Here is a 25,991-nt window from a genome sequence, read left to right on the forward strand (position 1 = left end):
TCTGTGGTTCCCTCGCTGAAGCCAAGAGAAATTCTTCATCACCGCCCAGTCTTCCAGCCTCAACCGCATACGACAACTTCTCGATCACAATGCGCAGCTTCGACGCTCTCTTGCTCGCTGCCCTTGCGGCTTCGCCCGCTCTGGCTCGCCAGATTCCCGCCAATGTCCAGAGTCTGTACAACTCGATCCGTGCTCAGGGCCAGTGCAAGAACATCCTCAAGGGTGGCTTCTACAGCCAGGAGGGCGACTCCAAGAGTAAGTAGTGAAGGAGAAAGAAAGACGAATGATGCTTTGTTCAAGAGGTAACTAACATGAGTCTCAGACTTCTCCTACTGCGGTGACCACTTGAGCGATTACCGCATCATGTACCTCCAGGGCACCGGCGGCAACTTGGTCAACATGGACATTGACTGCGACGGTGCTCTCGGCACTGGTGACGGCAGCTGCGACAGCTCAGAGGATACTCAGGGGGAGACCTCATTCAAGGACACCGTCGTCAGTTATAAGAAGGGTATCAAGGACCTCAACGCCTATGTTCACTCTTTCGTCGTTCTCGGTAACGAAGGCAGCAAGAGCGGCTACGTCACCTTCGACCCTACGTCTGTTAACGTCCAGCCTCTGTCCATTGTTGCTGTTGTTTGCGGTAACCAGATGGTGAGCATCTCAAGAATTCAAGTCTAATACGTCAAAAGCAAGTCAAGACTAACACTGCCATCAGTTCTACGGCGTCTGGGGTGACACCAACGGTGATGACGGTCCTCCCCTGGTCGGTGAGGTCTCCGACGCTCTCGGCCGTGCCTGTTACGGCAACGCTGTCAACGGCAACGCTGCCCACGACCCGAACGACGTTCTGTACATTGCCTTCACCGGCAATGATGCCGTTCCCGGTGCCAACGGTGCCAACTGGGCTGCCAGCTCCTTCAGTGCCTTTGAGTCCTCTCTGGGCTCTCTTGGTGACCAGCTCGTTGCCCGTATTGGCAGCACTGGTGGCTCTACTCCTCCTCCTCCCGCCTCCTCCACCAAGCCCTCCGGCTCTCAGCCTACCTGCTCTTGGTCCGGCCACTGTGCCGGTGCCTCTTGCGGCAGTGATGATGATTGCTCTGATGACTTGACTTGCAACAGCGGCAAGTGTGGCACTAGTGGGTCTTCTTCTCCTCCTCCTCCTCCTCCCCCTTCCTGTTCGTGGGCCGGCCACTGCGCTGGTGCCTCTTGCAGTAGTGATGATGATTGTTCTGATGAGTTGGCTTGCATTGAAAAGGTGTGCGCCGTTGACCCGAACAATTAATTCCGCGGCACTGGCATGGAGATTAAGAGGTGGTGTCTGTGGAGCTGGTGTTTCAGCGTCTGATGGGCTGAGGCTGGCTCTTCATCGACAATGACACTGCCTGTTATGAGTACGATGCATTTGTTCAAGGCACGAATGATGTTTACTTTATATATTTTGTATATAGGCGGTTCTATTAGCCGTCAATTGTACATAGCTTTATGACAGCGTTTGCGGAATAGTGTGGATTTTTAATGGTTATACATATGTTGCTGAATATTTCTCATTGTCTTCTTACTGTGATTATGGGCCTTTTCTTTGTTTAAGCTTCAAAGATCCTATTGTTGGTTGCATATTAGTGACATGCTCCCCGACTTACTAGAGTAATGCGCCCCATCAGCAAACCGGACTCGATGAGAATCTACAGAGTCAGTCACTGTACAAGACTTTGCAAATCTGTGCCGTAATACAGCGGCAATGCCGTAGTAGTTTCAGTTTGGCTTTTAGAGTAACAACTTCATTGGCTGTTGTGAGGCATTAACCCCTTTACAAAACAAAACAATGCCCACATTGCTTGGGGCGCCGGTCCAACCAAATGTCGGATCACGTTCCGGATATGTATTCTCAGACCGACCCTACTGTCTTAATCAGCGGGCATTTCCAGGAAATGGCTGCTACGAGATGGGACTAAATAACATCTGTTTCATTCAACGGATGTGCACAGTGCATCAAGTCACAGAGAGTCAACATAGAGGGGCGCATATAAGCACTCTGGCAGAGTAAATCGTGCATTTCATATATACATAGCGAGTCATATATACATCCACATCTAGCGCATCGACATCATCGCCAACAACAATATGTACAACTGGCGGCGACAAAGTATTTCAACAGCCCGATACGCAGGCGTAAGAATGTGGTTGCGTCTATAAGTCTCATGTTAGTCCAACCACAACAACAACATCGTCAAGGAGGGCTTGCCACAAACCATCAAAAAAGTTTATATACAAGAAGGAAGCTCCTCACATCGCAAGAGGTTGAGGCTCGCTTATGCGGAGGCGGGCTTCTTCGCAATGGGCATGTCGTGGGAGTACTTGAGGTTGCGGAGGTCCTTGACGGGGACGGCGGCAGCGACATCAGCGGCGCGCTTGGCGGCGGTTTTGACGGCGGTACGGTCGCCCTTTGCAATAGAGACGGGGACCGAGTTGGCGTACTTGAGGTCGGTCAGGTCCTTCCACTCGGTGCCAGCGCGCTTCATGCTGGGGGCAGCGAGGGCAAGGCCGGAGAGGGCGACGGCGATGAAAGCGGCGGTCTTCATGATGACTTTTGGGTGAAGAGTTGAAGTTGAAAGGGTTTGGTTTAGTAGCCTTTGGTGTGTAGAAGTTCAGTTCAAGGGCGAGTGCAATGCAAAATCCGGGGCAGATCCAGGACGAGTCTGGGGAGTGACGCCTCGCCTCCTATATATCCAACAAAGTGCCTCCGAGCCAAGCTTTCCGTCAGAGCACCTCATTCGACTGCTCATACCCCAGGTTTATCTCCTGCTCCAAGCAGGTTCGCGCAGGATGCGTATAATATGCATTTTGACCGAAAGATGTGCCGATACGCCGCCCAATCAGGCAGGTGGATATTGTATTGTGTGGTCAGGCGCTAAAGCCTAATTTGCCCTGTTCTGGAAGCTTGCCGATGCTAAGCTGCTATTTGGAGGATGAAAATGAGCAGTAAGAAAGCAAGAAATGAGGTGGATGGAGAGGTTGAGACTCAGGTGAGCTCTGATGAGCCGTTGTAACGAGTTGATCGGCGGCATCAGAAGGGCGGCCGTGATCACGGAGCGTCTGGGTTGGTGTTTTGGTGATGGGATAGCCGCAAACTATTGGCGACTCATGTACCCATGCGCATGAACCTCTAAGAACTTTAGTTACATCATTAATGTAAGGCACCTAACGCTTTGAGCGGCAAAATATATACCGTGATATACTTGACAATATGGAGCATTTCGTAGGCCCGATCGGTACCTTGATTGCTCATGTGCCTGAGCCGTGCTTCTTAGTGGTTGGCTGTCCCGTCCCCTGGATGATCGATCAGCATCCGACCAGTTCGAGCAACTACCGTATATGGAAGACGCCAAAGAGACACGACACGCACAAGGCCGAGAGTAGAGGCCCGCTTTCGTTGCTAAGCCTATCCAGAGGGCGAATACAACGATAGAAGCGTATGTCTTACATGGAATATGCGGGGATTGTGAGAGACTTATGAGGTATGGCCGAGATAGGGCTATTAGAGAGGCAGGTCGAATGGCGCAATAGACACATGGCGACCTTGGCTATTCGCTCTTGAGCTACTCTCTTCTTGGCAACCTTTTCAATATTTGCTACTCTATTCATTTGTCTTCACGTTCTATAATATTCCTAGGCCCGGCAGCTCCCTCTCCTAACGGGCCCGCAGAAAAGGCTGAATGACTGAGCGAGTGAGACGACAACGGTACATGGAACGGGGAATCAGCATCATGACACGCCACAACACAAGTGATATTCTACGTAGGACCACAATTGCTAATAAGGTTAAACTGAGGATATCGTCTTGGAACTTCTAGCCTATCGCATACCGATGCTGAAAGGGACCGCTTATTCGTCAAGGATTTTGTACACCATCTTCTCTCCGCTGATAGGTCGCATATAGTCCTCGTTACGGCTTGCGCTTGATCTCTGTGACACCATCCCGCTGCCCAAGAGCACAAAGCCATCAGGAACAATTCTCTCTAGTCCTCCAGGCATAAGTCGCACAGGGTTGGGCTCCAGTTTCACTTCACCATCCGCCGCTGCCGTGCTCAAGAAGTTGAAAAACTTTGTAGCAAATACGCGAGCCTCGGGGTTAGCGGCAATAATCGCCCCTATGATACGTGTTAGCGACATGAAATGGTGATGTCATGTGAACAGAGATGCTAGATTTCGTCTTGACATACCGTTATACCCAATCTCATGGCCCAATCCTTCCCACACGGCGCCGTAAATGGGCTTCACGCGCAACTCTGATGGGTCATATTGGCCGCCCTTGGGCCCGCGAAACACAGCCATCTTTGCATTGTCATTTAAGGTGCTGTGGACACTGTACACGGATTCTCCCTCCGAAATGCTGTCCACAGCTCGGTCGATGCCCTTGCCCTCGGTGGCTTCTTTCACTTTCTCAACCCAATTGGGGTCACGGTAGTCAACCAAGACATCATAATTATACGGCGCTTGGCGAAGGAAATCATGCTTGGAAGCGCTCGCTGTTCCGATAAGACGGATTTTGCGGCCGGAAGCGCGAGCTGCAAGCTGAACCAACTGGGCGGCGTATAAGCCGAGAGAGGTAGATGCGCTATAGATGAGCACATTGGTAATATCACTTGCACTACTCGTTGAAGAATTGACTTGACCGTCAAATGGACATGGGAGACCGAGACGAGTAAAGACTCCTTGAGCAGCTGTCAATCCACACATGCTAATGGCAGAAGCAGCCTCGAGCGACATGCTGTCCGGCACCGACCATAGCAGGTCATACGGAGCGGTGATGTACTCGGCAAACGCTCCTGGGCGATCATTTGTAGAGCAAGCTTTAAGTCGAAGATCGTTAGCATACAAATACACATCTCACTGCATCATTTGAAACAGCATGCATGGTCTAATATGAGTAGTGACTTACCGCCCTGGTGGAATCCTGCAATACGGGCACCGACTTTGGCACGGAGATCGGACGAGGATCCAAGATCAGGCCCAACGGCAGTAATGACACCCGCAAAATCGGTTCCAATGATACGTTGCTCTTGTTCTGCGATAGGATGCACGGCATAGATGGCATCTACTGGGTTGAGAGCAACAGCATGGACGCGAATGAGGACTTCACCATTCCGAGGTTCGGGAATGGGAAGCTCTTGAACAGAGACGTCCTTGGTTGCGGAAGTGAGAACGAGGGCATTCATCTTGTTGGCTATTTTTGGCAATTAGTTAAACTCAGAGAACAAACAAACAAACAGCATCTAATAGTGAAGATTACTTGGAATAAGTCGATGAAGCTGCCGCGGGGTGACGGTCAAATAGAGGAGACGACTGAATATTGCTGATTAGAATGACCACACGGGGTGTTTTGCCGTAAAAAGGAAATACTTTGCTATCCTCCTGTGAACGCGGGGTCAAACTACTAATACGTGATCCTCTCTACATGTATTTAATAGGATTCGCTCGAAAGTGCCATTTGTAAGCCTCAGTGTTAGTACAACCTCTGAACTGTGACTGCAACACCAAATACATACTCAATACGCATAACATTTTGCTGGCAAATCTTGAAAACACGATAAAACAACTGAATGCAAAATGTCTCACGAGTAAGCGCTATACGAATTGCTTGATAATTCAAAATGAATTGCATTTCTAATGAAGCATGTCATTTGAGAAAATTCTGACCATTATGACATAGCCCTGTCGTTTTAGACTCTGAATAGTGTGGCCGAGGCTATCTGAACAGTATCCGGATTCGGATTCGATCGAAAAAGTCTTTGCGCATCAAGCACCAGTTACAACTTCTAATTATGGCTATTATTTCGAGCTCTTCTTGAGGTTTCTCGATTCAAGGTTAACGTATCGATGGTATGATGCGTTTAGCAGTTAGCGATTGAAAGGTTGAGGTAGATCTTAGAGCTTACAGAGTGGAATCAATGAGATTCCGAAGGGTTAGCCGTACTTTCAACACCGCGTAGAATTGAGTCTTTTCTCTTTGCTGGTTTCTCTTTGGTAGAATGAAAATATCTTTTCTGTTAGTTCTCAAAGACGCAATGTTTGTAACCTCAGCCTCTCCTTATTCTCGATTTTGTCTATTAGTCTTGATGAGTTGAGAGTTTGTAACTTCGGAATCACTAACCGGGATTGAAGCCGGCGCTGGTCCTGACTGGTCGTATTCCGCTAGCTCCAGGTCGTCTCACCTCCACCTTACTCCGAAAACTTCTAATTATCCCCGACCCGTGACTTCTCTTCGCTTGGAACAAACGATGAGAAGAAACCTCACCCCTTTGGATGAATTAAAGGCTTACTATACACTTGCGCCACAGTAAGCATGGGATGCTTCAGACAGGAGCCTTGAGTCTACTATAAGCTAGAGAGTGAGCATCGTCAATTATCTTGCTTTCCTTTTAGTAAGCACGAAAGCCGTAGCTCGTGAACATTTGCATCTCTATCTTGTCGGTATACTTACTTACTCGGTACTCGGCCCAGCGTCTCCAATTTAAAGATCAAAGTCTTGCCCACTCATTAAGGGCACGAGCAGCGCTTCGCAAAAATTGCCCATCTGGGATCATAGCAACTCCAGCTGCGGCCGTCGTTTCTCTTCGACAGGCAGCTTTCCAACTGACTCGTTGATTCAGTAATTTCTAGGATGGTTCGCTCAGTGAGCCGCAGCAAGGGCTGTGCTCGTTGCTTGCAACGAAAAGTCAAGGTGGAACCGTCCCGACGCATCGAGCTTTTGTTTGCAACTCATTGGTTAACTTATTGACGCCGTCGCAAGTGTGATGAGAAACTGCCTCAGTGCTCCCAGTGCCAACGTATGCGACGGCCTTGTCCGGGGCCACAGACGGGCACAATCTTTGTCCATGCGGTGCAAACGGAACGCGGCCCAAAGGCCGAAAAGAAGCTGCAGGTACAAGTTGCACCTACGTATCAACAAGTCCCGATAACCAGTGCGGCAATTAGACAATTCGAATGTGCCCGAAGAACTGCGGGCGAGTCTCCAACTATATATCAGCCCTCAGTTGCTCCGGCATTCGACCAGTTATTTCTGTCAACTTTTATCGATTCGTTTGCCAAACCTAGCGCTGGCTCTGGTCCTCACCAGTCATGGATGAATCACCTACATGAATTTCTGAATAGCGGAGACGCTCCAATCAGACAATCAATACGAGCCGCGGCAACGGCGTACCATGGCAGAGTAGCCCAAAATGCAGCTGCTTTACGCGCAGCCGAGCATTGCTACGTTGCGGCTCTACGAAGCCAACGCTCTAGACTTACCCCTTATCTGAATTCTCCTAGTTCTCCCTACATACCTGATGATCAGGAGGTCTTTACATCAATGATGCTGCTGTACTTTGAGCTCATAAGTCCATCCTCGACCGCAAGTTGGCTTAAACACTTACACGGAGTTACCAGCCTGCTTCAGCTACGAGGCCCGGAAAGTTGTCAGGCTGGTGGATTGCATCTGCTGTTTCGTTCTTTACGATTACTCGAGGTAATAGATCTTGCCTGGTGTTTGTTTTCTTGGAGGGTAAGCTGATTCTGTTTTATAGGCGTTTTCGTCGTTTCGAAACCGAAGATTGTCAGCATTCGCATCCGAAGAATGGCGCACCATTCCTTTTGCAGTATCTGGAAAAAATGACATGGATAAGCTCATCGATATCCTTTTGGTGCTCCCAAATCTTTTGAAGTCCGGGGGACTCGACAGCGACTCTTCCATTCATACAAAACCTGCTGTTTCCGTGGAAGAGCTTTCTGCTGAGTTGAGTGTATACAAAGAGCGGTACATACAGAGCATTCTTCTTGCCCATGAAACCAGTCGTAGGATGAACGAATGCCCCGATGAAGATGATGAGGCAGATGATTGCCTTGAGTGTAACACGTGGATTGATGGGGGCGGTGACTTTTGCACAGCGATGCCGGAGGCGTTGTTCTATTCCGCTAGAATCCTTGTCGAACATGTTGCATTTGGGGAGAACCTTGAATCTTGCGAAGAGCGCCTCATAGGGGAACAACTGCTCTATGCGTCTCTTCTGTTCAGGATTGCGGAGCTGGCTAAAGAAGAAGACGAAACACAACTGAATGCTGGAGCTTGTGTACAGATTGCATTTTGTCTCGAAATTGTTGAATCTTTTGGTCTTTCATCCGCATGTAGGGAGAAAGCGAGATTTCACTTGCAGCAACTGGGATGGGGGAATGCAAATTTATCAGGTTGAGGATTTGCGTGAGTTGATTAGTTCCACCTAAAACGAGTCATGAACAATTCCAAATAAGTGTACATTAATAATGCCTAATAATAGGACCGCAGGCTGTGATCTCTAGCCATTACAAATATGCAAAACCTCCATCGACATTGACCAAGTCTTGTTATTTGTCAGCTGCATCATATCCCTTTCACCACCTCAACAACAGCTACAAGATATTGCGCGATGGGGTATAATGAAGGAGTTCCCTAGAACAGTTAGCATATGACAACCCATGACGTCGGCGTAATGAGTAATGAGATTGCCGGAGGGCGAGCTCGTTCCCGTTAGCTTGAGTGGTCTAGTTTCTATGGAATGTGGTCATGACCTACAGCATTACCTCGTTGTATTATGTTTCTCCGAGGACGATGGACATTTTGAGCCTCTGTGACATAACTGATGGAGTTGGTGGTAGCTTCATCTGGGAGGTGGGTAGAGACTCAGTTATTGCAGTGATGAATGGAATGCCCCTTACCAAGAATTCGCTATATATAGAGAAATAGCGATTGTTTAACGACATCGAATTTCTTAAAAAGGGCATCTAGATTCAACTCTAGGTTTTGCATGGTCCAAGCGAACCCTGGTAGTCTCATCTGAAATAAAGGAATGCATCACTTGATTCAGTGATTAACACACAAGAGTCTCTTCATCAATACAGTTACGAACGTATAACGACAGTCTTAGTCATATTTTACAGGTACCAAAAGTTGTCCCCCATTGATGTGGTCTTGTAGTATCCTGTCCAGCTCAAACTCTACTTGTAGTGACCGCTGTCGCCACTCGAGGCAGATTGCCCGGCTCTGGAGCCAATCAGGCGTGAATAATTCCATTCCTAATCCTTGTTGATGATAGATATGGGTATCCTGCTCGATCTGGCCATCCGCAGGTCGATATATTATATGAGTGTGACCAAGTAGATAGTACATTAGGCCATCATTGCTCATCAATAACCCGTCTATTCCTGCTGGCTTAGCGTAATATGTAATGAAGTTGCTTCCAACAGCGTCGGGAATGAGGACTGAGATGGTCCGTAATGCAGGACTTGGGTACTGCTCTAGTGAATCTTGCCTCAGAAGGCTGTTGCTGACCTCAAAGGAATGCCATGTTTCGAGACTGGTGGCATAGACGAGGCCGTTATATAGACCTTGCCGTCCGATGTGTTTCATTAGTTGTGCGATCCAAAGGAGCCACGATGGTTGAGGACTGCATTGCCCGACTACGTAAAGCATCGGCAAGGTGCCGTTTTCGACATCTTCACATAGTAAAGAAGCTGGACTTTGAGAGCCGTTGCTACTTGGCAATGTTGTTTTGAACGACCCTTCTGTTGCTGCAAACTGCATAGTTTCGTAGAGATGCAGATATGCTAGATGCTTGTACGCCTCTGTATTCTGCCCACCTTCTAATATTGATAGCAACCAAAAAGTGCGACCAAAAAGAAAGCTGCATAGAATCGCAGATGCGTCGTATGGTGTTGTCGTCTTATGGAGGAGAGGTGGGAGCGTAAATGCCTGCATTTCAGGATTTTTTTCGCCTGGTTCGGCTGTGTCTGATGCTAAAGGCAGCAGAATTGACTTGTTGGAGTTTCTCCACGCTCGTAGCTTTTGTTTCAGCCAGTGAAGCTTCGTTAGTGCCATTGACTTAGAATATCGTGGAACCAAATTCCAAATGAGATCCTCCAATCCCGACCCAGCCAAGAGATTGAGGAGACTCTGTCTTAGAGACGACGGCGTTGCACAGGCTTCATCGCACGTCAGTGCTCGTCGTGTTGAGTGAATTATGTTTTGAAGTGGGAGTGCCATGAATCGTGCCCAACTGAGCCCCTGAAGAGCTGTATCGAGGCAGTCTAAAGCAGGGACGCCAATAGTTTGTGAATGCGACACACTGCCTTTATACATCTCGAAGTAGTGGTTCGCTGAATGTATATGGCCGCATGCTGCTGTTATATTACCTGCGAAACACTTCTCGGCAATCTCATTAGATACCACATTACTGAATAGAGACGCTTGGATGAGCTGGCTTTCATACCTCAAAATAGGCCATCAGTATCAGCGTCGCAATGCGAATATCTTGTGTCTTCTTTGCCTCCTCAAAATTGCGACTTAATTCTTGGAGAGCAAAGGTGTACGCTTGAATGGCAATTACTTTCGTGTCAAGCCCACGATCTTGATCGTTCTCTCCAGGCATCGACATCATTAACACGGCGCGATGCATGCTTCCTAGGGAAGAAAACATCATGTAGAGATACTCGATGCCCCATGCTTCCTCACACAGACGATCTCTCCAGAACCACAAGTGCTCTGCTGGGAATAAAATTGGCAATGTGCGGAATAGAAACTGGTGATAGGCCAATACCTCTCGTGCCCCAGCGAGTGGCCGCTGAGAGGGACGTGGATTGCTGGGCAATCCAATGAGTGGGAGACCATCGTTGCGGAAAAGTTGCTGAGAATAGTTCAATGCATCTCCAACTGACGATGGAGAAGATGGAGAATCCGGAGAAAGAGATTGTGCGCTGTTCAGAGCTGAAGAAGCCCCACGACGATGACTGCGACGCTGCGGCTCGCGTACTTGAACTTGCTTCTTTGGAAGATAACCCGCGCATTCGATATTGCCAGCTTCACAACGCTCGCATTCGGGTTTCCTCTCGTCACACTTGACGTGCCGTGCACGACAAGTAAGGCAGCCCGTACGTCTCCTTCGTTTCTCTGTCATGTTCACGATGCTGGCTCTTCAAACAAGTAAGGGTGCGACAGCACTCGTTGTTGTACTATCGAGTTAGTCGATCGAAGCGAGCTAGCCGGCGACCTCTTATGTTAATAAGCAGGACTTGGTATTCGGTGGGATTCGACTAGACTAGAAGGCCTTCTAAGACGTCAGATGGAACCAAAAGCCGGATCTACTGCCGTAAGCCACGCTGGGCGGCGACGTGGAGCTGCCGAGATGGCCCTAGCAGTTTACGGTATGTACACTCGAGGGTGCTTATAGGCACTCCGCGGAGATGTCATCTGTGCCCCAAGAAGGCATTCTTTCCGGCGACTCATTGACATTAATCAGCTAAGGACTATACGATGGATGAATAATCGATGCTGAAAACTCCAGGATGAACAATAATATTGATTATGTTGAAGGATGACCAAACCAAGCTGTTTGAGAAAGTTGGGTGTCTGAGGAAGTTCTATAAATGCTAAGATGGCGGTCTCATCAGTTTGGGAATTGTCTCAGACAACAAACCAGCATCAGCACTTAAACAATAACTATCTCTTTTCACAAACTCAAAGTAAATACTTTGTCTTATCACACAACTTTAAATCACAATGGCTTCCCGATCTAACAACTCTGTGGTCATCATCGGCTCGGGCCCTGGAATTGGTTCCCACACTGCCGCCATCTTCGCTTCCAAACGATTCAACAAGGTGGCTCTCGTGGCTAGAAACCCTGCCAAACTGGAGAAAGATGCTGCTTTTGTAAACAGCGCTGCTCCAGGACAGGTGGAGATCAAGACCTACCCCACCGACATTGCCAATAGCCAGGCACTCGCGGCTACTCTTGCACAGATCACCAATGATCTTGGAACTCCCGAGTTCGTCTTGTTCAACGCTGCTGTCATTGCTCTGACTCCTCTCTTGGAGTTTGACGACGAGAGCATCCTTGAGGACTTTAAGGTCTCCACCATTGCTCTTCACAACACGGCCAAGTGGGCAATTCCTCAGCTCTCTACCCTAGCTAAGCAGGACCCCACCGCCAAGCCAACTCTGATGGTCACCAACTCTCATCTTCCAGAGACGCCTCTTGAGGATCTCTTCTCTCTCTCTCTTACAAAGGCTTCTCAGAAGAACCTTACTTTGTCGCTTCGCCAGAAGTTTGGCGACTTGGGTATCCACATCTGCTTGTTGGCTGTTGCCGGCACTGTTGCCGATGAGAACCCCAACCTTAACAACAAGAACGTCTCAAGCAAGGCGTGGGATTTGTACAACCAGGAGAAGAGTGCTTGGACCGAGGAGATCCGAATTAACCCATAATCTGGTGGAACCAGTTAGCGATAGAGTCGTTCAGCGAACAGTTGTTATTTAGACATGTTGATTAGACACTGTTAGAGATGCACTGTTAGAGAGATAGATAGACAAGCACATCTACATCTACTTTTGTTTCAAATCCATACTGAATGCCATGTGTTACCATCTGCTAAGCTAACGTCATTAGATGCAACGGATAACCAATATTGCATCATTAAACAATTGCTGGACATGGTAATACTGATACTGTATCCGGCAAGATAACAGAAAGCTCTCGAAGCTAACGGAATGGCTCTCACAAATTCTCTGCCTAAGGTGGTGGGATTAAGTCAAGACCTTTAACCTCCAGATGAAACGAGTCATTCCGCGAATAAGATCCAGCAACATCCAAGTCCAGCCGACCCTTCTCACACTCCTCAAAATCCAGCTCCTGAATGAGCAGCTCGCCATCCTTATCCCAGCTCGGCCCAACCAGAACCTTACCAAAAGGAGAAATGATGCATGATCCTCCACCACTAATGAACTTACCCTCCCGCTTTACCTCGCTGATCCACTCGGGAAGCTGATCGTCACGGACAGCTTGATTGGAGCTCACAACAAAAGTCCGTCCCTCGAATCCGATTGTTTGCATAAGTGGAAGCCATGTTGCTCTTCCATCGGCAGTTGGCGCAAGATACAGGTTGACGTTCTGCTGATACAGAGTCTGGCGCAAGAGAGGCATGTAATTCTCCCAGCAGATGGCGGCAGCAAGACAAATTTTGACTCCCTTAATAGTTGTGCTCACGGCTTTGAGTGATCGAGGTTGGCCCTGGCCCCAGACAAGTCGTTCACTCCCTGTTGGAAGAACTTTGCGTCGCTTTCCAACAATTCCCTTGGCTGGATCGACATACACCACGGAACAGTACAGAGTGCCTCCGGATCTCTCTAACACACCAGTGACTATGTAGACTCCAGTCTCGTGTGCAATTCTCTCCAGCTCTTCACGCGTGCCGTCTCCGCGAACTCCGTTGTCGTTGGTAGGCAGTTGGCGACTAACCCAATCATCATATGCGCCTTCGGGAGTATCTCCCAGATCAATGGCTCCTTGGAAATACGACAAGTACTGGTGATAGCCGTCTGGAGTCCGCTCACCAATTTTGGCGCCAAAGGTCGCTGATCGGGGGTATCCGCCCAAGTAAACTTCCGGGAAAAGGATGAGGTCAACGCCCTCTGCGGCGGCCTCTTTGACCTTGGTCTCAAGCTGCTTGAGAGTGTTGCCAGTTGTGTCGAGGGTCCGGCATTGTGCCGCAGCAATCTTGAGAATCTTGGGCATGTTTGGGTGTAGGATTTCTGTTTCTGTAGGGTTAGTAGTGATCAAATAAGCGCTTGAAAGCGACCAATCCACCTGAGCACCAAAGGAAGGGCAGTGCGGTAGTTATTTAGAGTTTTGAAGTAGATATAATATGTGGCAGCCTTCTCTCTTTTTATTGAATGTCTTATCAGTGAACATCAGTGTTCCCCGCAACATTGTCAGACGCATCTCTTCCCACCATATGTGATGATCCTGGGGTAAAACTGCAGTTGTTTCCTCCACCTCCGCCATCTTCCGTTAGTTTGCGAGAAAGCCGGCATAAGCGATCCAGACGGCGTTCTTTCATTGGCTACATCCCCAAGCACACCATATTTTGTGTTGCCCCTCCATACATTAGGCAATTTTGAGCGTAATCACGGCCTCCATCGGATGGTTTGTGTATTATCTCACCGTATGGTGTATGGTGCAGTGTTATGTATAGTAATTGATATATAGTGATCCTTTGTCATGTTCAACGCGAGTTCCTTATACTACTAGCTTGGCAGCTATATCAAACTATCCCGCTGGGTTGCCATCGCGAATACAAGCTGAAGCCTTTCTTTCATTCAATGTGATCGCCTCGACACTCCAGAAATTGAGGATTGCCACCGCGCAGGTGCACACCCATGACAGCCCCGAAAGAGCTCTTCAAGTGCTTGAAACCAAAGTGCGAAAATTGAGCTCTGAACATGTTGACCTTGTGCTATTCCCCGAAGTCTTTATCGGCGGATTTCCGCGCCTGTCCACATTTGGTAACTCTGCAATTGGGAGCTTTGGAGAAGAGAAGGATTACAGTCCATACATGAACCATTGGCGGGCATCGGTTGATCTTGGAGATACACCAAGAGGAGCTGGCCAAAAATGGATACACCGAGAACTTCCTCTACCTGCCAATCGACCATATAGGGGAGACGGTACGAGGGAGCGTTTGAAAAAGATAGCAGCGGCTACTGGCATCTTCATAATCGTCGGTATTCTTGAAAGGTGTGGTGGAACATTATACAGCTCCATTGTGTACATCTGTCCAAGATTAGGCATTATTGGGAAAAGGCGCAAGGTGATGCCGACAGGCTTGGAAAGAGTTGCGTGGGGTCAGGGGAGTCCGTTAACACTTGAAGCTGTATCAACGATTATCAGAGGGGTGAAGTTGAGGATGGCGGGTAAGTGATGAAATGCTTCCCCATGAAAGTGAATTGGTGCTAAAAAAAAATACAAAGCCGCTATTTGCTGGGAGAATTGGATGCCGCTTTTACGACAGAGTATTTACGAGCAGAATATTAATCTGTTCCTTGGCCCAACTGCTCATGCTACTGAGATTTGGGTTCCATTGATGCAAACAATTGGTGTCGAAAGCCGGGCTTTTGTATTATCAGCTACGCCTTGCATTAGAGCAATTGATCTCCCGAAATGGATAACTGAATCGGCTGAACGAGGAGATCAAATCGTGAGTCGCGGAGGGTCTGTTATTGTCTCTCCAAATGGCAATCTTTTAGGAGGACCGGGCTGGGACCAAGAGGATGACATTTTCATCGCAGAGGTCGATTTTGCCGATTGTGAGCAGTTAGGAGACGATTGGGTGAGACCATCTCGCGCGAGGAGAGATGCATTTGAGTTCACAGTTGACGGGTTGGATATGAAGAAAGCATAGAAAGAAGGGGTGGTGGAGGAGGAAGAGGAGGATATATCCGTTTAAGGCAATAAATCCCTGACTGAACGTTTTCCGACGAGGTGATTGGAGAAGTAGCCTTCGCATTTGTTGTAGGATTGCAACAATTCTTCATGCTATAGAGAGAATAATTTATTAGTAAGGCCGAAATATCGAACATTTACTGCCTACTTGAAGATGATATCCTACATTAGGGTCGGTTGTGAGAAGAGTATGGTCTGAACTGTGCCGATAGAGTAGTCCGAGTTAGTATGTCTCACTGCCGCGGAGATCTCTTTTTTGGCCTACCCATACTATCGTAATACAAATAAAATGCGCTTAGAAAGCACTATTGCTTATGAAGCACATTCTGGTTTAACAATCTACGGTGAAGCTATACATGACACGAATTATAGAAGTGAAATCGAGGAGTTTTTCGTCTTGGTGTACTTGGCATGGGTCTGGGGCTCAAGTTTGGAAGGGGCAGAAAGCTGTGATGAGATTCAGGCATCGCAATATTCTGCACATGCTATTTTCACATCATTACAACGCATGCAGCAAAGCAACAAGCCAATAACATTGATGTGTTATTTTATCAGCTGAAATTAGGAATCGAACAGATGAGCAACTGGGGTTTGTGAGGCATGGAGCCACAGTCAGGGTTTCCGATCCCACAGTCAATGGCTTTTCCCGCTAAGACTGCCGAAAGAACTGCAGCGGGTTTACATTTGTAATAAAGCTGTCATTGGCAGCTGCATCTATTTATACGAGACCATCTGAGAACAAGTTGCTTCGGTGTGCCTCACTTGTGACGTCACCTTGGTTTTCAGCTATTCAGCCCGGATGCATGTGTTTAAAGTTGTTACACACTGCACTAAATCTTACAATTTCATCAAGCTTTCCAGCCCTTAAATAATTAATAGATAAGGTTAACCTTGATACTACTCCGGATCCTCAGCAGCCTCTTTACGACGATCTTCAAGTACGCTTCATTTAGACGCCGGCTTCGTCATGTCTAAAACACTGCCAAAGGGGCTCTATGCTCCTCTCCCCGTGTTCTTCAACGCTGAAGATGAAATAGGTAAGTGAATTTTTATGAGAAGTACGAGAAATTGTAATCACAGCGTGCTAACAGGGGCATAGATTACGTAGCATTTGCGAATCATGCGAAATGTAGACAAGCCAAATGACGGTTATAAGACATTTCGATAGATTGATCGCTGATCGTTGTGAAATAGATGTTACTGGACCGGGAATTTTGCCCATTGTTTCTGCTAGCATGGGAGAAGCGGTACACTTGGTCCGTTGCAGTCCATCACCAGCTACTCATTCTTTGACTAACCTGTGGGTCTCAGACCTCGCAAGAACGTATCAAGTTAATACAGACTCTCCGAAATGCTCTTAACTCAATTGGCCTGCAGAAGACACCAATTGTCGCCGGTGTAGGAGGTAATAGCACTCGTGAGACAATTCAGCTAGCTCGCGATGCTGCTGCTGCAGGTGCAGATTTCGCCCTTGTGATCGCTCCTGGCTATTGGGCTGGTTATCTCAAGGGAAACCCAGCGGCGGTTAAAAGATTTTTCGTTGACGTCGCCGCAGGCTCGCCGATTCCAGTGTACGGGCCTTCTTCGCCTCTTTCCCGCAGCATTGCTTGCTAATCCTGTCTGTTCTGTGGAATAGGGTCATTTACAATTTTCCTCCTGTGACGGCAGGGATCGATCTGGAAAGTGACGATGTGGCCGAAATTGCAAAACGGGCACCGAACGTTTGCGGCATCATGCTATCGTACGTTTCAATCCCTATCTTACGTGAGAGCTATTCATAACACGACAATAGATGTGGTAATGTTGGCAAGCTGGCAAGAATCGCAGCCCTGCTTGATGGCACTTCTTTTACAACATTGGCTGGCCTAATCGATTTCCTCCTCCCTTCAGTGGTGGTCGGCTCCGCTGGTGCTATTAGTCCACTACCCAACATTGCGCCGGTTAGTAAAGCATTCAGTGATTGCCTGATAAAAGCTGACCCTCTGCTTAGAAATTCTCCATGAAATTATGGGACTTGACACAAAATCTCCAAACTAAGGCAGATTTGAAGGCAGCACAAAAGTCTCAAGGCTTGGCTTCTCTCGCAGAGTCTGCTTTGTTGAAGAGCGGAGTATGTGCTTTATTTAGAAGGCGTTTCTTATTTACAGTATTCTAACATCTGACAGGTTCCCGGCTTGAAAGCTCTGTTGAACAAGGACTTCGGATACCCTGCGGTGCCAAGATTGCCCCTTCTTGCTCATAGCGACGTGGTAACGTTATCCCAAAACCAGTACATCAGCGATATTTTGGATCTGGAGAAGGATTTATAATACATGATAAAGACTTGTTGATTTGGATTATTGGAAACTTTTATATTTTCTACAAGATGCAATATGTATGGATCAAATCTTCCTTTAGCCAGCACCAACTCCTAAGCTTTTGGGAAATTATTCTTGATATACTCCGCAATGTTGGGACGTTGCTCGAATGTCTCCCTGAACTTCAAGATTGTATCCGGAAGCTTTGTCTGCGCAAAAGCGGTTAATAACATTATAAGTAGCGGAATGATTCGAACATTCTCACCGGTAGTGTTCCCGTCCTCTGGTCGTTGTCGATGGATTGATAAACAGCAAAATCAGCATATGTGATTTTGTCGCCCAACAGGTATGGACCTCCGGACTCAGCGTAATACTGGGCTAATACATCGTAATACTGTGGCGCAGTGTCATTCTTATACTCGTCTGTCGAGTTCCCTAGGTTTGCCACCCATTTGAACTTGTTCATATTAGTATTTGATGTCACTATGGTCATAGAACTGCCCTGACTCACTCTCCAGTCAATGTATATATCTGACACCGCATCTACAACGTATTTCTCCCAGCTTGTTTCTCCATCGTAGCGACCAAGGTCACGAGCGAGGTAGCGCAACGTCGGGATATGCTTCGATGAGTATTAGTAAGTTGAACAGTAGCCTTGGAAACTTGGATGATTGTACTTGGTTCAAAACGTGGCCGTTGTATTCCACCGCTGGCAATTTTCCGGTCCTTGTAAGGCCCCGGCGCTTCAACTCATCACTAGTGTTTTGCCATGTTTCACCGGGGTATGAGTACCGAATGTCCTGATACTCGATTCCTGCATCCTTGAGGAAGAGGCTTAACCGACCAAAGTTTCATGATTAGTTATCGGCGCTAAGAAATACGGCGTTTATCATGGACAAATCGTAAAAGGCGGATGCAGTCGAGATGCTAACACTCACTTCACGACTTCGCCGCGACCCATTCGGCCGATATCGAGATAATGGAATACAGTGGAAGATTGAGCAGCCATTGTGAAATCTGAGAACAAATTCATGTATAATTTTCTTTTAATCTTGGATTGAAGACAAATTCTCTGACCTTGATGCTGGGAGTTCACTTACACCCAACTTTGGTGGGCTCTCTCAACTTCTAATGTGCGCCAGATCTAAGGGCGTCAATGACGAGCAGCTGAATCCTACAACAATCGTATTACAAATACAGATATCCAAGGCTGCTTAAAAATACGGTCGCTAGCGCGTATCAATTTCTAGGAGTCAATTAACGACTTGGAATCTTTCTCAATACGATCTTTTTGAGGTGAGCAAAAGCGAGCTAAACGACGTAAGCGAGCAAATGATCAGGAAAAGTTGTGAAGACTAGCTCGTGATGGCGATCGCATTGAATTATCATTGAGTTGTTGGGATACGTGGCATAATTGAAATAATATGATCTTTCAGAAACAGAGTTTGCGATGCCAGTCATTACCCAAAGTTTGGTTTGAAGACTATTGAATTCTTCTCTACACCAAGATCAACCGAATTACTGAACCTGCCAACCTGTTGGTAATTTGAACTCAGAACTAACCGTTCATAAACTAATACCGTGGTAGAAATCAGTTTCACAATGTCGACACCTACTGACACTCCCTTGACATTGTTTTGGTCGCCTGGAGCTTGCTCTTTTGTACCTCACGTTGCGTTATGTGAAACTGGACTCAAACATGACCTAGTTCTTGCTAAGGTCGGACATATGACGAAGGAATTTGAAGCAATCAACCCAAAGCGCCGCGTACCAGTTCTAATAATGGGCAGTGAGGTCATTACGGAGATGGCAGCCGTCCTCAGTGCGATTGCAACTGCTGCACCAGACTCACACATCTTTGGGAGGACTCCTCTCGAAAAGATTCGAGTATACGAATGGCTCAACTATCTGTCAACCACGGCGCATGGTTAAGCCATTGCAGAAATCTGGAGAACCGAGAGGTTCACGAATAACCCGGAGATATATCCTCAGCTTCGAGCAAAGGGATATGAGACTATGCGGGAATTTTTCGCTCACATCGAGACCAAATTCAAAGCAGCCAATATTACGGATTTTGCCGTTGGAAATTCCTATACCGCTGCAGATGGGTTTCTGAGCGTCTTATACCTTTGGACGGCCAGATTTACCGAAGTAACTATTGACATTGACAATGACTACCCCGTATACGCAGCTTATGTTAAGAAGATGCTCTAAAGAACTGCTTTCATTGAAGCTAGAAGGATTTATAAGCTCTAGGTTTTAACGTATTTTAAGATAGAAATGGATATGGCACAAACTCCTCAAGAGGATATTGACGGACCTGGGAGAGCTTATGATGATAAAGTAAAATAGACAAACAGGACAGGATTATGAAAGTGCAGTTTATACCAATAGGCTCAAAGGTGTTGGTAAAAGTAAAGCCTCCGTAATCTACAACAGTTACTCACGGTAAAGGACTTGTCATATCTAGATTACTGTGCTCTCTCGCGTACTTCGCGTACGTAATACATACCTCGACATTCTATCAAGCTGTCGGCTTGATATGCATGCAGGGCGACGTATATAGAATCTTTGTCATTGATTAAGGGCGGAATAGATGCTACTACGAGGGCGTAGTCTAATCTTTCAGCCGTTAGAGTTGATTGCTTTATCTCCGTGGCCGATGTTGCGTTACCGTGTCAATTTCTGTTCCTGCTGATTCATCAGTATCCTTTGGCGGCTTTTAAATTTCCTAGTCGTATGTTTTGCTCTGCATCATATTACACGATATACGACTCAATACCCTCTCTATCAGTATCCACAAGAATTCTGTACACACCCACCTCATGATCGAAATAACTCAAATCGACCACGAGCTCTTTGAGCTTCACGAGAGAAGAAATCCAGAAGATGGCAGCCCGCGATTTGATAGCTCTTCTGCCGCTCCAAATATACAGAGAACGACCATAGGGAAACGGCCAGAATGTTTCAAGAGCACATTTCAGGAGATTTGTTTCATCTTCATGGCCACTTTGGCTATGGCGACAAACAGCCTTGTGACTGGAGCCATGATTATCGTGACTGCATCAATTGGAAGAGATTTACACATGACACAAGCCCAAATCACTTGGATTAGTGCTGCTACCACTTGAGGAAACTGCTTCATTCTCAGCTTTAGTCTTGTGGCTAACGACATGTCTAGTCTTTCTGCGGGAGCTCTCCAACTTCCCCTGGGCCAACTTACAGATCTCCTCGGTCGCAAGAGCTTTTTCATAGCTGGTATGGTCGGCTTCAGCATTAGCAGTCTTATACTCGGCTTCGCTCGGAACCCGTTTTGGATGAATATCCTGTGCGGCTTTCTTGGTCTCTTTTCAGCTGTCATCGTCCCTCCTGCAATTGGAATACTTGGCGCTGCGTACTCCGAGCCGTCGAAGCGCAAAAATTGGGCATTTGCATGTTTCAGCGCAGGAAATCCCGTCGGATTTGGGCTTGGGAGCATTATTATGGGGATATCGGCCAGAATCTTTGATTGGCGCGCGGGTTTCTTCTTCTTCACGATTCTCTGGGGAATACTGGCCATAGTGTCGATTTGGGTTGTGCCTAATATTGAAGCCTTTGAACCAGGGCCATTTAGAAAGAGACTAACTGAAGCCCTGAAAAAATTTGACTATGTCGGAACAGCTCTTACAATTGTCGGCGTTGGCCTTTTCACATCTGGTTTGACGTACGTTGATTTGCAAATAATGTTTGGCGTGAAATTGCTGACAGGCTCTGCAGACTTGGCCCAGTGGATGGCTGGAAATCTGCTCATGTCATCGCAATGCTCATAGTTGGCTTCTTCCTACTCGTGGGGTTTGTAGTGTGGGAAAAGAATTACCCACATCCCCTGATGCCTTTGCATATCTGGAAGGACAGAGGTTTTGCATTTGTGAGCACTCCCCGGTTTATCTAATGTTTTTAAGCTACATATACTGAAAGTTGATCTAGTTAATGCCCGTCTCCATCTTTGGAGTCATGTCGATGCTTTCCTCCAACTTTTGGCTCGCACTCTTCCTGCAAGAATTTCATCACCGGCCGGCTTTAACCGTTGCTGTAGATCTGCTTCCGCAAGTTATCTCTGCGCTCATATCCAATGTTGTGGCAGCAAATATCCTCCACCGAGTCAATAATAGCCTCATCATGGCGTTTGGCGCCGCCATGTACTTTGTCGCGAATCTTCTACTTGCTGTTCAAAGCCCTCGAGCACCTTATTGGGCCTTTATCTTCCCATCGCTATTGACAAACGTCATGGGTCTCGATTTACAGTTCAATATAGCCAACGTGAGTAATCGCCTGCCTATCATATATCGAGCTTTGATCTAATGTCGATGATAGATGTACGTCATGCAGTCATTGCCATCCCACCAGCAGTCATTAGCTGGAGGCATATTTAACATGTTTATTCGACTGGGAGCAACTATCATTTTCGGAATGTCTACTGTAGTATACAGTTTGGTGAAGAATACGGTAGAAGGCCAGGATGATGCCTTCAAATCTTACAGGAGTGCATTTTACGTTTCGCTAGGGTTTGCTTCTCTAGGTTGTTTATTCGTCCCCTTTCTGCGTATAGGGACACAGGGAAATTCCCCAAAAAAGAATAATATTGGAGTTTACGTGTCAATTGGTACTCAGAGAATTGCACTCTTAAACAATACGAATGGTTCCCAACTTAAGCTTGGCTCAGGCTTGGCTGCTTCATTAGCTTTCGGCTTTCGGCCTTCTGGCTGGCGGCGGAAGACAGAGCTCCGAGTTGAGTGCGGCCAGTAGCCAATAACATACTCTCTGAATAGCGTGCTTCTAAATAGCGGCATCGAGAAGCGGCGAGTGCGGCACAAGACCCTACGGATTTCAGTGGGGAAATGAGGAATCTTCCAATTAGCTCAACTCTATCCAGTATGGCCGCCCGATTACATAGACAAGAAATTTACCGGGAGGGATTCCGCCTGTTAAATGGCGCTTACCCGGGTGGTGTGTTGCTCTGTAAGCACGAAAAATACGTCATGTTGGGAGACCAATCGATGTTCTAGAAGTGTGTGTTTCAAAGGTTTATGAAGAGCTGAGTTGCAGATGTTTTGTTTCTGGAGTCTATGTAGAATATTCAGAAACATTGGCGAATAATCCATAATAAATCATATGCAAAACAACCACCGAGAACAGTCGAACCTTTGAGCCGACCGGTTTATGTGAACATCGCCTAATCTCAGTATCGTAACTACTACGCCACAACTGTTTCCATGGCTGTCTCAATATCAGGCTTGAAAGGATGGCATCCTGGTGAAGTCGCTATGCAGACAAAATTGGGCTTTGCCGAAGCAATGGCCTCCACATGGCAGAAGATCGAAGACAGAATGCGCGAACAGCATCGCATTTTTCACACATCGAATCTACCATTCATTCCCATCACAACTCTTGATGATGAAGGACGTCCTTGGGCTTCGATCGTTGCTGGCGCTGACGGAGAGATTGGATTTGTGGAAGGTCCTGATCTGAAAACGCTCGTAGTCAACGCAAGACTATGGCCTGGAGAGCCACTTTTGGATACTCTGAACCAATATGTTGACAGAAATGGCCAGAGCCCGACAAGCCCCGAGAGATATTTGACAGCAGGGATAGGAATTGAGTTCCCAACTCGAAGGCGCAATAAGTTTGCCGGATTCATAAAGGATGTGAAACGTACATCAAATATGGACTTTAAACTAAATTTGCAGGTCGATCAAACCACTGGGTAAGTTCAAAGTCGGTGATTAGCTATTCTCAACTGTCTTGTCATGAACTGCTGCTAACTAGCTACAATACGTTGCAAATACAGAAACTGCCCGAAATACATCAATATCCGCAAACTTGTTGGACAGAAAGAAACGAAACCAGTTATCGCATACGAGAAACGACATCTTACACAGTTCGAAAGACTTCCGAATGAAGTTATCGACTTCATTACCAGCGCCGATACCGTTTTCATCGGATCTGTTTATAGGTCGGATCCAGCAACGGCTGAGCAGTTTCCTTCACAAACTGGAATGAATGCTCGTGGTGGATTGCCTGGATTTATGCGCGTTAGCCCTTCGGATGGACGATCAGTGGTCCTACCTGATTACTCCGGAAACAGATTCATGTCAAGCCTAGGGAATGTCGAAATGAGCAAACAGGTGGGGCTTACTATTGTCTCATTTACAACAGGAGACGTGCTTTACCTTACTGGTAGAGCAGACAACCTTGTCGGTCCGGATGCGCTTAACATTATGGTTAAGCACGCGAGCATCACAGTCATGAAGACAACCGGGTTCATTTTTATTCGAGATGCTCTTCCCGTACGACAACAGTTTGGCACTGAGGTTGAGCGCAGCCCATATAGTCCAAAGGTCAAATATCTGGTAGAGGAACCAGAAGGCCAAGCGAGTGCCGTTGGAGCACACAAGGCCAGACTAACAAGCGCAACGCAATTATCACATGATCTTGCTGTATTCAGATTCAAGGTTACCTCAAAGCCTGGAGTCGAGCCGATCAAAATTCGGCCTGGTCAAGCCGTTGCCTTGGATTTCATGGGCTGGATCGGCCCACCCGCATATCAGCACATGGCAAACTCTGCTCCTGGGTCTGTCAACGATGATCGAGTACGAACGTGGACAGTCTCAAGTGCGCACGAGGATCGTGACGTGACATGGTTTGACATGACGATGCGCGAGATGAAGGGAGGGGCCGTGACAGGAGCATTATTCGATGTCTTGAGAAGACATCCGCGGAATCAATGGGAAAGACCAATCACAATTAACGAAGATGTCGTTGCTGAAGTCGTGGGTGTGACGGGCGACTTCTTCTTAGGACCTGATAACGTCAACATGCTCTGGGTCGCCGGTGGTATTGGAATTACGCCTTTTCTCTCCATGTTCGGTGCTTTGTCTGAACGCAGAGCAAAAGCCAATGGTGATGTTGTATTGGCGTTGTCAACGCGAGAGCCAGAAATGATGCTACGACTTATCCAATCCTCCCTACGCCATGCGGCTTCAAAAGTCAGAGTACGCATCGACATATTTACAAGGCAGGAATACGTCGATATGGAGGGCATAGATACGAAGAGTATACAAATCGTATTACACAAGGGTCGAATTGCACCGGATTATTGGGCAGAGGTGGCCAGTGGTAGAGATGTTCTAATATGTGGTCCAGGTGGATTTGGAGATGCCGCAATGGACGGTCTGAGAGATGTGGGAGTACCTGATGAGAATATGTTACGAGAAGGCTTTTATTGAGATGAACAATGGATGATTTAAAAGGTTATTAGGCGTTGGTTTCACTGGATGGAAGCATACTGAAATAATTTTTTTCCCCAGTTTATGTTTAAAATACATCCTTCTTCAATCATGAAACTGCCTTGCTGTAATGTCTTGGTTGATCGTTCAACGAGTTAAGCGTCATAACCAGATAGCCGACGACAACTCGCGGTACCACCAATGCCTCGCTTCTGGTTGCCTGTTTCAATTGAGAATTGGCGACAGCATTCATCGCTTAGATCGCCAAACATATATATTAACAGATACCTTTAATTGAATCCACGCCCCTCTTGATTTAATAAATAAACAGGACCTGAACTTGACTACAGAAGTCTTGTAAAACTCATAGAGCTTTGGGCGATTACATATACCAAGGTGTAAGGCCCCATAGAACGTTTTTGATGTATCTTACTAATGATTGAAGCGTCAAAATGTCATTCACTTCAAAGCTCCCTTTAAAATTATGGTACTCTCCTGGGGCCTGCTCCATGGCCGCACATATAATTTTACTTGAGGCTGGGCTGCAGCCCGAGCTCATATGCATCGAATTTGCGGACATGCCTGAAGAGTTTGCTCGCCTGAATCCAAAACGAAAGGTTCCCGTATTGGCAGTTGGAGATCAAGTTATTACTGAAATGCCCGCTATTCTTACGGCTATTTCAGCATTGAGTCCTGACCGGAAGTTGATGGGGAAGGATACGTCGGAGACCGTGCGCGCATACGAGTGGCTGAACTACCTTTCCGGTACTCTTCATGGACAAGGCTACGGAGGACTCTGGAGGCCAGGGAGGTTTGTAAACAATGCGTCGGTATATCCAGATGTCAAAGAAAAGGCAAGACAAACAATCAAGAATTGTTATACCTTCATCGATGGTAAACTGAAAGAAGCCAACACCGCCTATTCAGTTGGGGATTCCTTCACAGGCGTAGATGCTTTTCTTTTAGTGTTCTATCTTTGGGGAATCAGGATCAAGATCGACATGGACGCAGGATACCCATCATACGCAGCATTGGCACATAGGCTTTTAGAGAGGGAATCGGTTATTGTAGCACGAAAAGTTCATGTACGTATGACATAGGATATTGTTGGGTAGAATAGGCGGGGTTCATATGTTGTCTAT

The 25,991-nt window shown here is 47.1% G+C and overlaps 14 protein-coding genes across 14 annotated transcripts; 9 read left to right on the forward strand and 5 right to left on the reverse strand.

The window, feature by feature from the left end:
- Nucleotides 1-89: 89 nt before the first annotated feature.
- Nucleotides 90-982, forward strand: M431DRAFT_45882 (glycoside hydrolase family 75 protein; the record flags this gene model as incomplete). Its single annotated transcript, XM_024915337.1, has 3 exons — nucleotides 90-255; nucleotides 323-654; nucleotides 719-982. Coding segments are annotated over 3 exons (762 nt in total), but the record flags the coding sequence as incomplete, so codon positions are not given.
- A 1,097-nt stretch (nucleotides 983-2,079) lies between these two features.
- M431DRAFT_511110 (hypothetical protein) lies at nucleotides 2,080-2,690 on the reverse strand. Its single transcript, XM_024919594.1, has 2 exons — nucleotides 2,253-2,690; nucleotides 2,080-2,190 (listed from the first exon to the last, which is right to left on the reverse strand). The coding sequence occupies exon 1, from the start codon at nucleotides 2,580-2,582 to the stop codon at nucleotides 2,313-2,315; it is 270 nt and encodes an 89-aa protein (XP_024771645.1). The 5' UTR covers nucleotides 2,583-2,690; the 3' UTR covers nucleotides 2,080-2,190; nucleotides 2,253-2,312.
- A 1,195-nt stretch (nucleotides 2,691-3,885) lies between these two features.
- M431DRAFT_92456 (hypothetical protein) lies at nucleotides 3,886-5,219 on the reverse strand (the record flags this gene model as incomplete). The annotated part of the gene is made up of 3 exons (XM_024924362.1): nucleotides 3,886-4,151; nucleotides 4,224-4,853; nucleotides 4,943-5,219. 3 exons carry the CDS (start codon nucleotides 5,217-5,219, stop codon nucleotides 3,886-3,888), a joined length of 1,173 nt encoding a protein of 390 aa, XP_024771646.1.
- Nucleotides 5,220-6,305: 1,086 nt separating this feature from the next.
- Nucleotides 6,306-8,313, forward strand: M431DRAFT_230599 (hypothetical protein). Its single transcript, XM_024913638.1, has 4 exons — nucleotides 6,306-6,392; nucleotides 6,505-6,724; nucleotides 6,794-7,510; nucleotides 7,569-8,313. The coding sequence occupies exons 2-4, from the start codon at nucleotides 6,665-6,667 to the stop codon at nucleotides 8,229-8,231; spliced, it is 1,440 nt and encodes a 479-aa protein (XP_024771647.1). The 5' UTR covers nucleotides 6,306-6,392; nucleotides 6,505-6,664; the 3' UTR covers nucleotides 8,232-8,313.
- A 625-nt stretch (nucleotides 8,314-8,938) lies between these two features.
- On the reverse strand, nucleotides 8,939-10,967 carry M431DRAFT_92747 (hypothetical protein; the record flags this gene model as incomplete). Its single annotated transcript, XM_024924396.1, has 2 exons — nucleotides 8,939-10,216; nucleotides 10,284-10,967. 2 exons carry the CDS (start codon nucleotides 10,965-10,967, stop codon nucleotides 8,939-8,941), a joined length of 1,962 nt encoding a protein of 653 aa, XP_024771648.1.
- Nucleotides 10,968-11,516: 549 nt separating this feature from the next.
- M431DRAFT_511113 (hypothetical protein) lies at nucleotides 11,517-12,382 on the forward strand. Its single transcript, XM_024919595.1, has one exon. It carries the CDS (start codon nucleotides 11,570-11,572, stop codon nucleotides 12,272-12,274), a length of 705 nt encoding a protein of 234 aa, XP_024771649.1. The 5' UTR covers nucleotides 11,517-11,569; the 3' UTR covers nucleotides 12,275-12,382.
- M431DRAFT_511114 (hypothetical protein) lies at nucleotides 12,377-13,783 on the reverse strand. Its single transcript, XM_024919596.1, has one exon. It carries the CDS (start codon nucleotides 13,578-13,580, stop codon nucleotides 12,579-12,581), a length of 1,002 nt encoding a protein of 333 aa, XP_024771650.1. The 5' UTR covers nucleotides 13,581-13,783; the 3' UTR covers nucleotides 12,377-12,578.
- Nucleotides 13,784-13,805: 22 nt separating this feature from the next.
- M431DRAFT_484902 (hypothetical protein) lies at nucleotides 13,806-15,246 on the forward strand (the record flags this gene model as incomplete). The annotated part of the gene is made up of 3 exons (XM_024916234.1): nucleotides 13,806-13,816; nucleotides 14,055-14,758; nucleotides 14,816-15,246. 3 exons carry the CDS (start codon nucleotides 13,806-13,808, stop codon nucleotides 15,244-15,246), a joined length of 1,146 nt encoding a protein of 381 aa, XP_024771651.1.
- Nucleotides 15,247-16,254: 1,008 nt separating this feature from the next.
- M431DRAFT_92612 (hypothetical protein) lies at nucleotides 16,255-17,596 on the forward strand (the record flags this gene model as incomplete). Its single annotated transcript, XM_024924381.1, has 7 exons — nucleotides 16,255-16,324; nucleotides 16,482-16,543; nucleotides 16,599-16,858; nucleotides 16,924-17,028; nucleotides 17,080-17,227; nucleotides 17,278-17,397; nucleotides 17,453-17,596. The coding sequence occupies 7 exons, from the start codon at nucleotides 16,255-16,257 to the stop codon at nucleotides 17,594-17,596; spliced, it is 909 nt and encodes a 302-aa protein (XP_024771652.1).
- Nucleotides 17,597-17,697: 101 nt separating this feature from the next.
- On the reverse strand, nucleotides 17,698-18,593 carry M431DRAFT_484904 (hypothetical protein; the record flags this gene model as incomplete). The annotated part of the gene is made up of 5 exons (XM_024916235.1): nucleotides 17,698-17,793; nucleotides 17,850-18,041; nucleotides 18,096-18,206; nucleotides 18,262-18,418; nucleotides 18,523-18,593. The coding sequence occupies 5 exons, from the start codon at nucleotides 18,591-18,593 to the stop codon at nucleotides 17,698-17,700; spliced, it is 627 nt and encodes a 208-aa protein (XP_024771653.1).
- A 593-nt stretch (nucleotides 18,594-19,186) lies between these two features.
- M431DRAFT_8275 (hypothetical protein) lies at nucleotides 19,187-19,516 on the forward strand (the record flags this gene model as incomplete). Its single annotated transcript, XM_024923206.1, has 1 exon — nucleotides 19,187-19,516. The coding sequence occupies one exon, from the start codon at nucleotides 19,187-19,189 to the stop codon at nucleotides 19,514-19,516; it is 330 nt and encodes a 109-aa protein (XP_024771654.1).
- Nucleotides 19,517-20,409: 893 nt separating this feature from the next.
- M431DRAFT_92878 (hypothetical protein) lies at nucleotides 20,410-22,369 on the forward strand (the record flags this gene model as incomplete). The annotated part of the gene is given in 5 exon segments (XM_024924413.1): nucleotides 20,410-20,698; nucleotides 20,717-21,287; nucleotides 21,341-21,491; nucleotides 21,551-21,883; nucleotides 21,938-22,369. 5 exon segments carry the CDS (start codon nucleotides 20,410-20,412, stop codon nucleotides 22,367-22,369), a joined length of 1,776 nt encoding a protein of 591 aa, XP_024771655.1.
- Nucleotides 22,370-22,836: 467 nt separating this feature from the next.
- Nucleotides 22,837-24,849, forward strand: M431DRAFT_8277 (hypothetical protein; the record flags this gene model as incomplete). The annotated part of the gene is made up of 2 exons (XM_024923214.1): nucleotides 22,837-23,327; nucleotides 23,412-24,849. The coding sequence occupies 2 exons, from the start codon at nucleotides 22,837-22,839 to the stop codon at nucleotides 24,847-24,849; spliced, it is 1,929 nt and encodes a 642-aa protein (XP_024771656.1).
- Nucleotides 24,850-25,427: 578 nt separating this feature from the next.
- Nucleotides 25,428-25,949, forward strand: M431DRAFT_498259 (hypothetical protein; the record flags this gene model as incomplete). The annotated part of the gene is made up of 1 exon (XM_024917676.1): nucleotides 25,428-25,949. One exon carries the CDS (start codon nucleotides 25,428-25,430, stop codon nucleotides 25,947-25,949), a length of 522 nt encoding a protein of 173 aa, XP_024771657.1.
- Nucleotides 25,950-25,991: the final 42 nt, after the last annotated feature.

The sequence above is a fragment of the Trichoderma harzianum genome, assembly GCF_003025095.1.
Source record: "Trichoderma harzianum CBS 226.95 unplaced genomic scaffold M431scaffold_11, whole genome shotgun sequence".
Classification (NCBI taxonomy): domain Eukaryota; kingdom Fungi; phylum Ascomycota; class Sordariomycetes; order Hypocreales; family Hypocreaceae; genus Trichoderma; species Trichoderma harzianum.